This window comes from Mustela erminea, chromosome 2 (genome assembly GCF_009829155.1).
Source record: "Mustela erminea isolate mMusErm1 chromosome 2, mMusErm1.Pri, whole genome shotgun sequence".
Classification (NCBI taxonomy): Eukaryota; Metazoa; Chordata; class Mammalia; order Carnivora; family Mustelidae; genus Mustela; species Mustela erminea.
The window spans coordinates 60,802,103-60,817,996 of record NC_045615.1 but is presented as its reverse complement, the minus strand read 5'-3'; the positions used below and the strand labels follow the sequence as shown (position 1 = coordinate 60,817,996).

At 35.1% G+C, this 15,894-nt stretch overlaps 1 protein-coding gene and 1 pseudogene across 3 annotated transcripts in view; one reads left to right on the top strand and one right to left on the bottom strand.

Annotated features, from left to right (window-relative positions):
* Positions 1-7,948, top strand: part of SLC9B1 (solute carrier family 9 member B1) — a 62,655-nt gene extending 54,707 nt beyond the window's left edge. For all 3 annotated transcript variants that reach the window (XM_032333034.1, XM_032333035.1, XM_032333033.1), the window contains 5 exons: positions 696-802; positions 1,933-2,082; positions 5,236-5,344; positions 5,801-5,937; positions 7,604-7,948. In XM_032333034.1, coding sequence (XP_032188925.1) covers positions 696-802; positions 1,933-2,082; positions 5,236-5,344; positions 5,801-5,937; positions 7,604-7,816 — 716 coding nt within the window. In that variant the 3' untranslated portion in view covers positions 7,817-7,948. The remainder of the gene's footprint in view (positions 1-695; positions 803-1,932; positions 2,083-5,235; positions 5,345-5,800; positions 5,938-7,603) is intronic.
* A 3,192-nt stretch (positions 7,949-11,140) lies between these two features.
* Positions 11,141-12,312, bottom strand: LOC116582183 (annotated as a pseudogene).
* Positions 12,313-15,894: the final 3,582 nt, after the last annotated feature.

Sequence of the window (15,894 nt, the reverse complement as noted above, 5' to 3'; positions counted from 1 at the left end):
CTAGGGTTGACCCTGTAGTAAATCTTTTTTTTTTTCTGTTGTTGTTAGATTTTTCTTTGTATGTTTAAGTCATTTGTTCTTTGTCATAACAGGGTATCAGAGAAGGAAACATTACCAAACATGTGCAAGGTGCCAGAGGTGCTCCTTTGTCCAGCGTCTGTCCATTCTTCCACCTCAGCGGGTCTTTAAAGTTGTGTTTATAAGGGAGCACACTGTGGCTTATTATTTCCTTGTTTCCTGGCCTACATTTTCTTTCTTTTTTTTTTTTTAAGATTTTATTTATTTGACAGATGGAAATCACAAGTAGGCAGAGAGGCAGGCAGAGAGAGAGGAGGAAACAGGCTCCCTGCTGAGCAGAGAGCCCGATGTGGGGCTCAATCCCAGGACCCTGGGATCACGACCCAAGCCGAAGGCAGAGGCTTTAACCCACTGCGCCACTCAGGCGCCCCCCTGGCCTACATTTTCAATGAACATTTCTAACTTGTGTGTATTTATTAAATTATTTGAGGGTACATAATGTATCAAATAGATCTTTATGTTATCAAGTATACAAATATTAAAGGCCCATTTTCGCATATTTGTTCTAGAAGATATATGCTTTTCTCTATGAACCACCTAGACTTGATCTTCTGATATGTTAGGTATGTGAAAATAATTACTCTATGAGATGTGTCCCTTATTGTGTGCCCTTACAGGTAGTATACTTAATAATGTCCTTGCCTCTTTTCGGGATGTACTTATTGGCATGCTGGCAGGAGCTGTTCTGGGAATGTTTGTTCAGTATTTTCCCAGTGGAGATCAGGTAAATGAAAAGTTAATCTATTTTTTAGAAGTATAGTATTAGACATTTCTTTCAAAAATTGGAATTTCTAGAGGATCCATGAGCTTTTAAATGTAGTATTTAATTCTCTTTCGCTAAAATAGCCCATCATGCTACTCTCTGCTTAAAATGGAGCACATTTGTGATTGATACAGGTCAACGGCCTTGACTGAAGTCTCTGCTTCCTGATTCAACAAATAAGAGTATCAGAAAATGTCCTTAGGGCTCCTGGGTGTTTCAGTTGGTTAAGCGTCTGCCTTTGGCTCCTGTCATGATGGGATCAAGCCCCACATCCAGCTCCCTTGCTCATCAGGGAGTCTGCTTCTCCCTCTCCCCCACCCCCTGACTTTGTTCCTTCTCTCACTCTCTCTCTCTGTCAAATATATACATTTTTAAAAATCTTTTAAAAAAATAAGAAAATTTTAAAAAAGAAAACTGTACTTAAACCAGAGTACCTTCTCCATTCCACCCCAGCCCTATATTCATTAAATTGCCTCCTGACCACTGGCAATTTTCCCTAATGTTTTGCCACTCAAATTTTCCCCTGAACATTTTTTGGAAAGTAGATTGCCATTTATCTCTGCATATTTTCTGACTTAAATTTACGCCCACTGCCTTTGACTAAGGCAACACTATTAAACTCAACCTTTTCCTCCCCTAAAGGATATGCTATTACTCTTGTATTTCTGTAACTTCCATCTTATCTATAACAGCTATCTCAGCTAAAGAGATATTCAAAACTTTATTTTTTTAACTGGATATGTTATAGGAACTACAATATGTATATGTATATGCTAGAGGAACTATAGTTTTTACAGTTTACTTTGTTTATATGGGTCTCTTTCCTTCCTTCTTCACTTATAGCTGAGGTACTATACCCATTTTACTAACATTAGTATGAGAGATGTGGCAGAAGATAAAACTTAATAATTGCAGATTTTTTCACTTGGTCTGCTAAAATATTTAGTGAGGAAGAAAGTAAAATTTTAGACACTATTTAATATAACATCTAGAGCCATGATACCAAAGAGTGAATAATACATGGTAGAAGATATAAATATTGTTTTATATATTAAATGTAAATTAATTTCTAAATATCTATCTAATTCTAGACAAGACGTCCAGTGAAGAGAGCTTTCTTTATTTTGAGTATGTCTCTTACTGCTGTCTTGGGCAGCCAGCGTATTGGTTTACATGCAGCTGGAGGACTATGCACACTAGCATTAACTTTTGTTGCAGGGATGAATTGGTCCACAGAAAAGGTGACTATTTTTAATACATCACTTTTTAAGATAAAATAACCGCATTTTTTTACATCCATAATAGATGTTTAGGAAATCTCTTCATTCTAGTTGGAAGATGTTCCAGAAATTTGTGTCTTCAAGGATGTTTATAAATCAATCGCGGAAATAAGATATTTAGGAAAAGGACCTGAAAATACACTAAAAGATGCAATCAGAAGTTGAGTTAACAATCAGGCTGCTTTCTTTTTCTCAATTTTTATGCAATGTGATTATAGAACTTTTATTGATTTAATTATTTCTTTCATCAAAATTATAGTTATACAGTTAATCCATGAAAATGCTCATAAAAGATTAGAACAATACAAAAAGCCCACATATAGAACAAAATGTAAAAGACTTCTTTTCCCCTACCACGCCCAAATATCAGACCCCCTTCCCAGAATCAATCATCTCCTTTAATCAGTTCTCCATTTGTAGACATTTAGATCCTTTCTATTTTTGTTATTACTAATGTGAAGCCATGAACAATCCTGTTCATGTATCTTTTTGCTAATGTGAAAGTCCTTCTGTAAAACAGATTCCTAGATATGTAATTGCTGAATTTAGAAATGGAATGTTTCTATTTTGAGGGGTACTGCAAAATTATCTTTTCAAAGATTTTAAGCATCTGATGGATAAGAAATGATTCAGCATTATTATTCTTCGTTTATATTTCTCTGATCAATAGTGCAGTAATCTTCTCTTCATATATTCTTTTTTAACTACCTGTTCATCTTTGCCTGGTATTTAATTGGTTGATTTTCCTTTTGTTTCTATAGTTTCCCTATATATTAGTGCTACTAATCATTTGTTATGTATATGTTGCATATAATTTTTGCTTATTCTTAACTTTGTTTATGATGTCTTTTGTGTTGAAGTAAAATTATCTGTAGTCAAAACTATTTTTCTTTTTTGTTTTGAATTCTGTATCTTGTTTAAGAAGAATATCATCACCCAAGATTATAAGATTGTAACCATAATGTTTTCTATAGTATCACCTAATACTTTGGTAGTTTTTGTTTATTTTTGCATTTAGTTCTTTAATTCATCTGGAATTTATTTTTGTAAATGCTGTGAGATAAGGATATGTATGTGTTCATAAACATGTATACACATACATATAATTATATATATGCATATAAACTGGGTAGTCATTTTTTACTAAATTATTTATTGACTAATCCATTCAGTGATTTTAAGAGCCTCTTTTAACATGAGCTAAATATATCTATACATACATATATATATATATTCATTGCTGGAATCTATTTAATCCTACCTATCTAGTCCTGTGCCAGTACCACTCTATTTTAAATCTGTCATTTTATGTCTCAAAATCTAATATGGAAGATCCCTCTCTTTGTACTTATTTTTAAAGTATTTCTTGACTGTTCCTGCACAAATGCTTTCTTAGATAAATTTTAAAATCAGCTTGAGAATTTCCCAACCCAAAAATTATATTAGTGTTTTGTTTAGTATTCCAATAAAATCACAATTGTAAAAAAAATTAAATGGTCAGTAATAAATTACAATTAAATAAAATGAAAACTACTAAATTTCACCTGAGACACCTGGGTGTCTCAGTCAGTTAAGTGTCTGCCTTCAGCTTGGGTCATGACCTCGGGATCCTGGAATGGAGCCCTGGTCTTCAGCCCTGCTCAGCGGGCAGAGGGAGTCTATTCTCCATCTCCCTCTGTATCCACCACTGCTCCCCACCCAGCTCATGCTCTCTCTCTCAAAAATGAATAAAGTCTTTATTAAAAAAATTAAAAGAAATAAATGGGATAATGTGCCACCATGAAGAAAGAGTAAGATTGTTTTTTCTTTGTTTTTTTTTTCCTTTTTTTTAACTTTACTTTTAACTTTACTTTTATAAATTAGAAAACCCAGTCATAAGGGAAATCATTACAAATGTAGTTTACAAATGTTTACTGACAAAATTACCAAATAATATTTTTATTGATTAGCTTTATAGACTTTTTTTCTGGTTTCAAGAACCATTAATTTTTATTTTACTTCTTTTTTTAAGTTTTTAATTTTAATTCCAGTAAGTTAACATGCAGTTGTTATATGTGTATCAGGTGTACAATACTGTGTTTCAGCACTTCCATACACTAGCCAGTTATCATCACAGCAAGTGCACTCCTGAATCCCCTTTACCTGTTTCACCCTTCCCCTCACCTACCTCCCGTCTTGGAACCATCAGTTTATTCTCCATCATTAAGAACCTGTTTCTAGGGGCACCTGGGTGGCTCAGTGGGTTAAAGCCTCTGCCTTTGACTCAGGTCATGATTCCAGGGCCCTGGGATCAAGCCCCACATCAGGCTCTCTGCTCAGCAGGGAGCCTGCTTCCTCTTTTCTCTCTCTCTGCCTGCTTCCCCACCTACTTGTGATCTCTGTCTGTCAAATAAATAAATAAAACCTTTAAAAAAAATAGAACTTGTTTCTTGGTTTTTCTCTCTCTTTCTGTTTTATCCCTCTTTCCACATGAGTGAAATCTTATGGTATTTGCCCTTCTTTGATTTATGTCACTTAGCATTATACTTGCTGGCCCCATCTATATTGTTGCAAATTACAAGATTTCATTCTTTTTTACGGTTGAATATTATTCCTGTGTGTGTGTGTGTGTGTGTACACACACATACGACATGTTCTTTATCCGTTTATCAATCAACGGACAGCTGGGCTGCTTCCATGTCTTGACTATTGTAAATAATTCTGCCATAAGCTTTGTAGATTTTTTGAAAATTATTTATTTCTTTATTTGACAGACAGAGATCACAAGTAGGTAGAGAGGCAGGCAGAGAGAGAGGAGGAAACAGGCTCCCTGCTGAGCAGAGAGCCCGAAGCGGGGCTGGATCCCAGGACCCTGGGACCATGACCTGAGCTGAAGGCAGAGGCTTTAACCCACTGAGCCACCCAGGCGCCCCTGTAGATTTTTTTTAACCAAATTCTACTCAAGTGTTTGAATAAAAGAATTAAGCTATTCAATTTTTAAGCTTTAACATTTCTTCTACAAATAAAATATCTTAAGTTTATTAAATGTTGAGAGACTTTAATTTCTAAAAAGCAATTATTTTGTGTCACAATAACTAAACACAATAACTAAAAATACATTATTCTTTCCTACAGATTAGAGTCCAAAGAATTATTAAAACTACATGGCATATTTTTCAACCCCTTCTTTTTGGTTTGGTTGGATCAGAAGTATCTGTTGCATCTCTTAAATCAAATGCTATTGGTAAGAATAATTGCAGGCACAAAAAATATGAGCTTTGAAAATATTTAAGAAAACCTTGAATAACTTTTTTATTTTGTTTACAATATGTCTTGAATGCTATAAGAACCTTCTTCAGAAACTCATGTTGATACAGTTAATAACATACATTTGCTCTTCTGTTACCTTGTATGCTCTTCGTTACCAAAGCCAGCTCTGAATACCTTCCCCTGAGTGATCTGAGGAAATGCAGTTTGAAATTCTTTTCTGACGGAAAATATTACATACCATCAGCAGCTTTTGAATACTTTCGTTTGTAGGGAAAGTTCAAAGTCTATTAGCTCAGAATTAAATAAATATAATCTATCTTATCTTTCATGGTACCTCCACCATAAGATAATCTCTTGCACTTTTTCTAGACATAAAGAACCACTTTTTCCAAATATTTCGTTGTTTATGTTTTTTTTTTAACTGTTGTAGGCATTTGTGTTGCTACCGTGAGTTTGGCATTATTGATTCGAATTTCTTTTACATTTGTATTGATGTGTTTTGCTGGCTTCAATTTTAAGGAGAAAATATTTATCGCTTTATCGTGGATGCCCAAAGCTACGGTTCAGGTAAGAACGTATTAAGTCATGTTAATAATTTTTAATGTTAATGATTTTTTAAAATTCTAAGTGAAATGTTACCTTAATTACAAAATGTACATTATTAGCCTTACTTTTAAAATATTTGATTGAGCATAACTACTTACTGAAAATAATGTAATCTTTTTCAAAATCTGTTTTAAAAGCAATTCTTCTGAAGTTGAAAAGTGTACCTTTAATGACAAATACTTCCTAAACTTCTGAAACATTTTTTTTCTGTTTTCCCAAAATCTAAGAATATATCTGGATACTGGAATGTTTACATTTTGCTGAATATTACAGTGATAAATGTAATGACTTTAAAGTGGAGACACATTCATTCTTTTTTTTTTCTTTTAAAGATTTTATCTATTTATTTGACACCGAGAGAGACAGTGAGAGAGGGAATACAAGAAGGGGGAGTGGGAGAGGAAGCAGCAGGCTTCCCACCTAGCAGGGAGCCCAGTGCCGGGCTCAATCCCAGGACCCTGGGATCATGATCTGAGCCGAAGGCAGACGCTTAACGACTGAGCCACCCAGATGCCCCGAGACACATTGATTCTTTTAAAAATATATCTTTCCTACCCTTGTCACCCACTCCACCATATACGAATGCACATATATTATTTTTAATTATGCATTTAATTTATATGATTTTAATTAATGACTAAATCTCCTCACCAGACTATCTGGGAAAGACAGGAACAGTATTTTCTTTCATTAATTTCCTTTTAGTACTTAATATACTGCCTGGCATGCAGGAGGTACACAATTAGTAAGCACAGCATACCTACAAGAATGAATAATGAATGATGAATGAATGAATGAGTGAATGAATGGGGAGATCTTATAGTTTTGCCCTCTGATTGAATGTTAGTTAGTCTGCTCCTACAAAGACGTATTACTACTTATCGTTAGACTTTTTAACCTGGCAGTATAATGTCTTGATTTCTGGAGATTCTTTTTTCCACTGTTACTCCAAAACAGAAATTTGTGAGTTCTTGTACAACAAAATTCTTACTATGTCATGGTTGGTTTTCCAACCTGCTTTTGCAGGTTGATGGGACCAGCCTGAGTGTTTTGAATATCATGTTACTTACTTAAAACATTAGGCAAGTTACTTCCTAATCTCCCCTGTCCACTTTGTAGATTCCAAACCTCTTGCCAGTTTTACTGGACACACTGCCTCCCAAGTAGGAAGACAAGAACATAAGCAACAAAATCCTAGAGAACCATAAGAAACCCTAGTATTTTGTGTTGTCTTATTATATCCAAGAACTTTATCATCTGTGGTAAAGGTAAATAAGCAAAATCCTGCTTTAGCTAGAACTCCTGAGGTTCTGAGAGTAATGTGAGCACTCCAAAAAAAAGATATTTAAACAGGAGAAAGCTGAGATGATAAAAATATAAATCAGCCCCAAAATGCATGCACAATGATTTGTCAATATTTCACTTTTCATCCAGATATATTTCCTAGGAAGAACATAGAATTGATGAGTAATTCCTAATAATTCCTCAGCACTTTAAGGCTTGTCTCTTTTCTGATGGCCTACTACTAGGTTTTGTTTATTTTAACAGGGCCATTAACTTTTGTCATATATTAGCTATTTAACATTTTTCTTTATTTTTTCTTTATCTTTTTACCCTCTAAATGCAGGCTGTATTAGGTCCTTTGGCTCTAGAAACAGCAAGAATCAGCGCACCCCACTTGGAACCATATTCGAAGGATGTGATGACAGTGGCATTTTTAGCCATCTTGATCACAGCTCCAAATGGAGCTCTAATTATTGGCATACTGGGGCCCAAAGTACTTACACGCCATGATCCAAACAGCATCAGTATGGAACTGACAGAGATGGAACTTCATTAAAAAGTTTATTTGCCATCACCTGCCTTCTTCTTTTAATATATTATCTTACATGAGAGAAAAATTAAAACATACAAATATGTGGAGATTGTACATAGTACCAAGGATTTAATAAATATGTGGTTTCATTACAGAGCTTTCCTATAATTTTTTACTCCAAGGTTAATTTAATAAAACAATGAGAATGCCCAATAGTATTTATGTATTTCAAGAACAAAGTAAATCTGTAAATATTCTAGGAAAGTTTAAAGTAATCCATTAGGCTGAATCTACTGTCACATTACAAACTTGGTGTAATAAAAAATTAAATTAACCCAATGACAGAAAGATAAGATAGTCTAAACCTCCATACAGGAGAAGTAGAACTCATCACCTGTTTAGTAATTTAGTTAAAAAGATCACCAGAAAAGGGGAAAAAATGCCAAGAATAAGTAGGTCAACAAAATGGATTTCGAATTCTGTTTTTTGTGACTATCTGAATGAATGGTATATTAAATAAAAGAACCAAAATTAGACTTATTTATTTCTTCACTACCCTTAAAATGACAAGTTTAATAGTTTTTAAATGAAATATTATGTGAAGTATTTATTTATAGATTTAAAATTAAATCACAAATGGAAATTAACCATGATTTTTCAGTGAGTATAAAATGAGGAGTTAAAGTCAGCCTGCAGAAATGAAGGATTAATAGACTTGTCCATGTGAGATTTTCTTTTCCTCAGTAATACAGAATCTCCTTTCAATTCTAGCTGATTAAATCTGCTATGCTTATATAGAACCAATCACAAGGAAAATTGCAATTTTCAGTTTATTTCAAGATTATTTTAAAGTTGGAAGGGTCAGGGGCGCCTGGGTGGCTCAGTGGGTTAAGCCTCTGCCTTTGGCTCAGGTCATGATCTCAGGGTCCTGGGATCGAGCCCTACATCGGGCTCTCTGCTCGGCGGGGAATCTGCTCCCCCCCCCCCCCCACCCGACCGCCTGCCTCTCTGCCTACTTGTGATCTTTCTCTCTGTCAAATAAATAAATAAAACCTTAAAAAAAAAAAAGTTGGAAGGGTCATGTAAAACCTTCTCAAATAGCCTTAGTGGATGGCTTCTTAACGTCATTCAGACTTCTTTGGCAAAAGCCAAATTCAGGAATTAAACATTACTTGGTTTCCTCTTCCCTCTTCTATGTAAGTAAAATCCTAAAATAGCAAAGAATGTAAAATTTACACATAAATTTGCAAAGTAAAGCAACTATAATTTAAGGCAACCAAAACTATATATGTATATACTGGGACCTTTCACAAAATATAACACTAAAACTGTCAAAAGTTCACACACACACCTGGATAACTCTGGGAGGAGATAAAATCGCTGCTGTTCTAGAAGCATTTTCTTCTACATTCTTACAACTCAGCGTCAATCCTATGCCTCATTTTCAACTATTTTAATACTATTTTAATTCTAGTACTAAAATTCTAAAAATTTAAAATTCTAAACTGCCCCAGTGTTTTGACTAATGTTTAAATCATGGGGGCATATCATTTTTTACTAATATGTAAATGAAAAAATATTTACATTCACAAGGTAGTATTTTACATTTACAAGAGAATTAGATTTTAAAATAGAAAATTGGGAGCGCCTGGGTGGCTCAGTGGGTTTAGCCGCTGCCTTCGGCTCAGGTCATGATCTCAGGGTCCTGGGATCGAGTCCCGCATCGGGCTCTCTGCTCAGCGGGGAGCCTGCTTCCTCCTCTCTCTCTCTCTGCCTGCCTCTCTGCCTACTTGTGATCTCTCTCTGTCAAATAAATAAATAAAATCTTTAAAAAAAAATAAAATAAAAAAATAAAATAGAAAATTGATCTTAATAAAAGATAAAGTTATAATAAATCATTTTCAGAATGAGGAACTATGTTTTTTAATCAAGGGGAAAATTCTCATTTTTTGTGATTTATAGTTTTTTCTTAAGTATTAAATTTAATATTTATATGTTCATTAGACCAAAACACTCTACTTTTAAAAAGTAGTGTTGCAGGCATTCAAATAATTTGAATTTTTGATTTTCTATATAAAAATTTTTTTTAATTACCTTCATTAGGGGCACCTTCACCCCAATGTTCATAGCAGCAATGTCCACAACAACCAAACTGTGGAAGAAGCCACGATGACCTTCAACAGATAAATGGATAAAGAAGATGTGGTTCATGTATACAATGGAATATCACTCAGCCTTCAGAAAAGATGACTACCCACCATTTACATCGACATGGATGGAACTAGAGGGGCTTATGTTAAGTGAAATAAGTCAAGCAGAGAAAGACAATTATCATATGGTTTCACTCATATGTGGAACAAAACAGTGGAGGACCACAGAGAAGGGAGGGAAAACTGAACGGGAAGAAATCAAAGACAGAGACAAACCATGAGATTCTGGACTCCGGGAAACAAAAAGGGTTACAGAAGGGAAGGAGGTCAGGGGATGGGGGAACTGGGTGATGGGTATTAAGGAGGGCACGTGTTGTGATGAGCACCGGGTGTTATACACAACTAATGAATCTTTGAACACTACATCAAAAACTAATGATATACTGTATGCTAGCTAACTGAACATAAATTACCTTCATTAATGTCATTTTAAAATTACAAGCAGTAAAAAAAATAAAATTACAAGCAGTTAACCATGTTTACAGTATTTAAGTGTTCGTAGTATTTAAACAAACACAAGAACATTGTTCCTTATAAATTTGTCAAGTATGTCTTTGTTTATTCACTAATATTTTTTCACTATTTAAGGAATTTTTATTTAAATCACAATCCAAATTACATTTCCTTGCTCAGTTTTCAATTCTGTTACTTAAAACAAATGACATGCTGAGATATTCCACAGTAAAGATTTATAAAATCAGAGGAATGCTTTAAATTTTTGTACTTTGCTGAAAACTGTTTTCCCAGGATCTATAAAACATTAGTTTTGGGACATCTGGGTGGCTCAGTTGGTTAAGCATCTGCCCTCGGCGGCGGTCATGATCTCAGGGTCCTGGGATTGAGCTCTGTGTCAGGCTCTCTGCTCAGCAGGAAGTCAAAGTCTCCCTCTATGCTCACTCACTCTCTCAAATTTTTTTAAAAATCTTTTTAAAGGGTGCCTGGGTGGCTCAGTGGGTTAAGCCACTGCCTTCGGCTTGGGTCATGATCTCAGGGTCCTGGGATCGAGTCCCGCATCGGGCTCTCTGCTCCGTGGGTAGCCTGCTTCCCTCTCTCTCTCTCTCTGCCTGCCTCTCTGCCTACTTGTGAACTCTGTCAAATAAATAAAATCTTTAAAAAAAAATCTTTTTAAAAAAGTTTTTATAGTACTAGTTGTGTGTGTGTGTTTGTGTGTGTGTGTTTAAATCAGGAAGTAATCCAGCATTATGTTTGCTAGACCTGGCATTTGCTCAGTACATAAGCTTCAAAGTTTCTTTTCCTCTTTTGCATCTATTTTATATTTAGCAATTTTTCCCCATAATATGTAAGCTTTTAGTGTTTAGATATTTTTCTTTGGTGAAGCATGCATTTCTATTCATGGTCTGCAATCAGTTTTAAACAATTGGAGCTCCAAGGACATAGTTAATTGCTTCCTGGGCAGCCTTTTTTGCTTGGTGGGCTTGTAGTACACCAACACTTCAGCAACCTCAAATCAGAGAGACTCTGGAGCTTCAAGCCTGTGAAGAGGTTCTGAATTATCAGTCTCCAAAAACACATGGGTGATTTTGACCAGCAACAGTAGGGTGCATGGCTCGAATAAAAGGAGTCATTCACACAAATTTGTTTTTGTACTTTAGGAGGAGCAGATGCTAACGTGAAAGTAGTCACAGTCTCCTGACCTTGTACATTAACAGTAGGCTGCTGCATGGTAACCTGTGGCTTTACATTAAGACATTGTGGAGGATTACCAACTCCTACAGCATATTTATACTGTGGAAGAACACTGACGGCTGGAAGAGCTACCACAGCAGCTGCTGCAGTGGTGGACCCACTGTCTGTTGGGTTAGCAACATACTGTTGACATGACTCATGATGGTAGTCTAGGAGCAGCTGGTAGATAACACCAGGCATTGTTTGGAATGGATGAGGTCTGGGACCCTGAACAGTCCAGCAAGGTCTTGGCCTTAGTCGAGCAATTTGGTGAGGAGGATGGTATGCAGCATGGGTCTGAGTCTACAGGATCCCTGCCAGGAAGTATCCTGAAGGACAAGTATACAGGTATTGTAGTTGTTTCCAGCTGGTGATTAAGTTTAATACTAGCTGTTATCACCAGAGCCAGAAGTCCCTTGTATTCTGTTTATGTCAACTTGGGTTTTTTTTAAATATGCAGGGTGTTTTAGCCCAGGACGATTTACTTTTTGATTCTCAAATTGTCCCAAATATGGCCCTTGGGTACCCTTCACAGTTGATTCTGTACTCTTTGGACATGAAGCCATAGTGTTTAAATGCTTTCTTCCTTTCAGACATAACAAGCTGTCCCAGATTCATAAGCATTTTCCCTACTCCAGACCTGGAATCAGCTAGTCTCCAAAAGACTGGTATCTTTCCATGAAAATGAGTATGTTAAAACCAAAACCTGAAGGTTAGGAATGCTATTGCTGGAGAATCATTGTATCTGGATCTTGTCATAAACATTGCTAAAAAATACAAGTTTTAGAAATCAAAAAATACATCTTTTAAAATAAAAAGTACGGCTTTTACTATTACTATTATTGGTGATGTTAGAATATAATTCATAGCACAGATTATATGTAGTCAAAATCCCTTCAGAGCTGATTAATGAGGAGAAAAAGTAAATATTATATGAAATAATGCAATCATGGGACATAAATTCTATAAGATAACTAAATATTTTAAGTTTCCTAAGTTATCATAGTCTTTGAATCATTTAAAAATAAAACTATGAAAACATGAGATCAAGCTGCTATTTCTAATTCAAATGTAATATAGGGCTTTTACCTTTATCTTTTTTCTCTTTCACTGAATATATTGGTTCTTAATATTATTAATGTAGTATTTATTAATTAGCTTTATAGTATTCAAAAATTTCGAAATAGCAATACCAGTATTATTACTTATAATTACTGAATTAAGTTTAAGATATGTTGCAGTTTTTTCATCCTTAAGACTATATCTCACCAAAGATGTCCACCAAAAGTACTAAATTCTAAAGCTCCTTGAAATTATATATATAACTACATATATATAGTATATAATATATATACCTGGATATACAGTTAGATTTATTTCTTTCTATTTGCTTTCAGTTCTAAGAATTGGTTTTAAACAAGATTTATGTATAATTTTGTATACATAAAACATTTATATAGTTTAAAAGTCAAAACTATAAGAAAAGCTCTATTTGGAAACTCTTGCTTCTTTTCCTGTACCTTAATAACTCTAGCCCACTTTCTTTTTCTTGTATTTAATTTCTATTTTCTGCTCTTTTTTATATTTAAATAAATATAAGCAAATAGATATTTTATTGTTGAAAATTATCCCCTTCTATTTGCAAAAATGGAACATATCATGTGTATTTTTCTGACCCATGTGAGTACATAGAAACTGTCCTTGTTCCTGTTTCCCACTGAACATTACTATATTGTGGCCATGTCCCATTAGTTTGAGCAGTCCTCTGCCGAGGAATGCTTTTCAGTCTTTTGATGTTAGAAATAATCCCACAATGAATGAACACGTGTTTATATTTTGTGTGTGTTTATATGAGTGTGTATGTGTGCATGTGTGTGTTCCTGGGCACACCAAGAGCATATATATTTTCAAACTTTGGGATTCTTCCAGTCTGATAAATGAGAGATAGTATTGCAGTGAAATTTTACGTTTCTTTAACTATGAGTGAGTGGGCATCTTTTTCATTGGTTTAAAGATCCTTTGCCTTTTTTTCTCTGAAATATCTGTTCATGTCCTTTATGATTTGGAGTATTTCTCTTTTCTATTTTAAAAAGCTCTTTACAGGGGCGCCTGTGTGGCTCAGTGAGTTAAAGCCTCTGCCTTCGGCTCAGGTCATGTTCCCAGGGTCCTGGGATCTAGTCCCGCATCAGGCTCTCTGCTCAGCAGGGAGCCTGCTTCCTCCTCTCTCTCTCTGCCTGTCTCTCTGCCTATTTGTGACCTCTGTCTGTCAAATAAACAAATAAAATCTTTAAAAAAATAAAAAGATCTTTACATAAAAAAGAATAGTCAATTGTCTGTGATATAAATTACAAATATTTTCTTCAATCTTTTGATATTGCTAGTTGTGCTTCTTTTGTTAAGCAGAGAGTTTTCTGTTCATATAGTTGAATATATGAATCTTTTCCTTTAGGATACTAGATACTGATTCATGGTTAGAAAGGAATTCATTCATTTTTCCTTTAGCACTTGTATAGTTTTATTTCTCACTGTTACTTCTCTAATGCATTAGATTTGATTCTGTTATTTGATGTGAGGTATGGATTCTATGTTCTATTTTGCCAAATGGTTATCCAGTTATCTGATCCTAGATCAGTTTCATAAAGCTGCTGAAACAAAGTACCACAAACTTGGTAGTTTAAAACAATAGAAATTTATTTTCTCATAGTTCTGGAGACTAGGAAGTCCAAAATCATGGTGTCAGCAGAGCCATGTCCCCTCCAAAGCTTCCACGGGAGGACAGAGATTTCCTTGCCTCTTCCAGCTGGTGGTAGTCCCAGGCGTTCTCTGCCTTGGCAATGTATCACTCCAGTCTCTGCCTCTGTCTTTACATGGCTTTCTCCCAGTGTTTCTTCATCATCTTCCCTTTGTGAATGTCTGTTTCTGTGTCCAAATATCCCCTTCTTAGGATGTTAGTCATATTGGATTAGGGCTCAGCCTACGCTGGTATGGCTTCACCCTAATTTAAATAATTACATCTGCAATGACGCTGTTTCCAAATAATTCTGATGTTTTGAGGATTAGGACTTCAACATATCTTCTACATATTAGGACTTGAACACAATTCAACATGTAATAAATAAATAAATTCAGCCTATATTTATTAAAATAACTATCCTTTTTCCCTCTGTGATTCAAGATGTCTTCTGTATTGTATATTAAATTTCCATATGTACTTGAGTCTATTTCTGGAGTTTTATTTTATTCCACTGATATATCTAGTCACCTACTAAAGCCAAAACATTTTTCTTAAATATTTATCTTTGAGAGAGAGTGAGAGGAGGAGCAAAGGGAGAGGGAGAGAATTTCAAACAGACTCCGCACTGAGCATAAAGCCCAGTGATACGGAGCTCAATCCCTCTACCTTGAGATCAAGACCTGAGCTGAAATCAAGAGTTGGACGCCTAACCAGCTGAGCCATCCACGTGCTCCAGAATATTTTACTTTTAGTAGCTTTATGTTATGTTTTAATATCTGGTAGAGCTAGCTACCTTCAATGCTCCTTTTCCCCTAGGACTTTCCTTGCTTATTTATTTTTCTCATGAACTTTTAAGATGAACTGTTTAAATACAGAACATAATTCTTGCATATCACTCTGTCTGCATCTTGAGAACAGTAATGTGTGGTAAAGTATCCAATCCAACATCCACTGCACAAAGAGAGACACAGAAGGAGGATGTGGATCAGGAAACATAAATGCTTTTCATAAAAGAACTGAATAGACTATGTTTAAGTGACTTTCATTTGTTTAAGGGAACGAATGACTGCTGTATTTAATATCCTTGCTACTACATTAATTCACATGGTACATTATACCCCCATGATGAGAGTATTCTTAAGGTTCTATTATTTTTTAATAAAGACAATATTTTTGTTGTACTTGTTCATAGGAGTTATTGTCTGTTGGAATGTACACAAAATTACTTCATGGTGGTGTGCCTGGGTGGCTCAGTTGATTAAGTATCTATCTTCAGCTCAGGTTACGATCCTAGGTTCCTGGCATTGAGTCCCACATTGGGCTCCCTGCTCAGTGGGGAGCCTGCTTCTCCTCACCCTCTGCCCCTCCCCCCCAACTCATGTTCTCTCCCTCTCAAATAAATAAATGAAATCTTTTTTAAAATATTAAAATCTTTTTTAAAATATTTTTTCTTTCACTGACAACATATTACT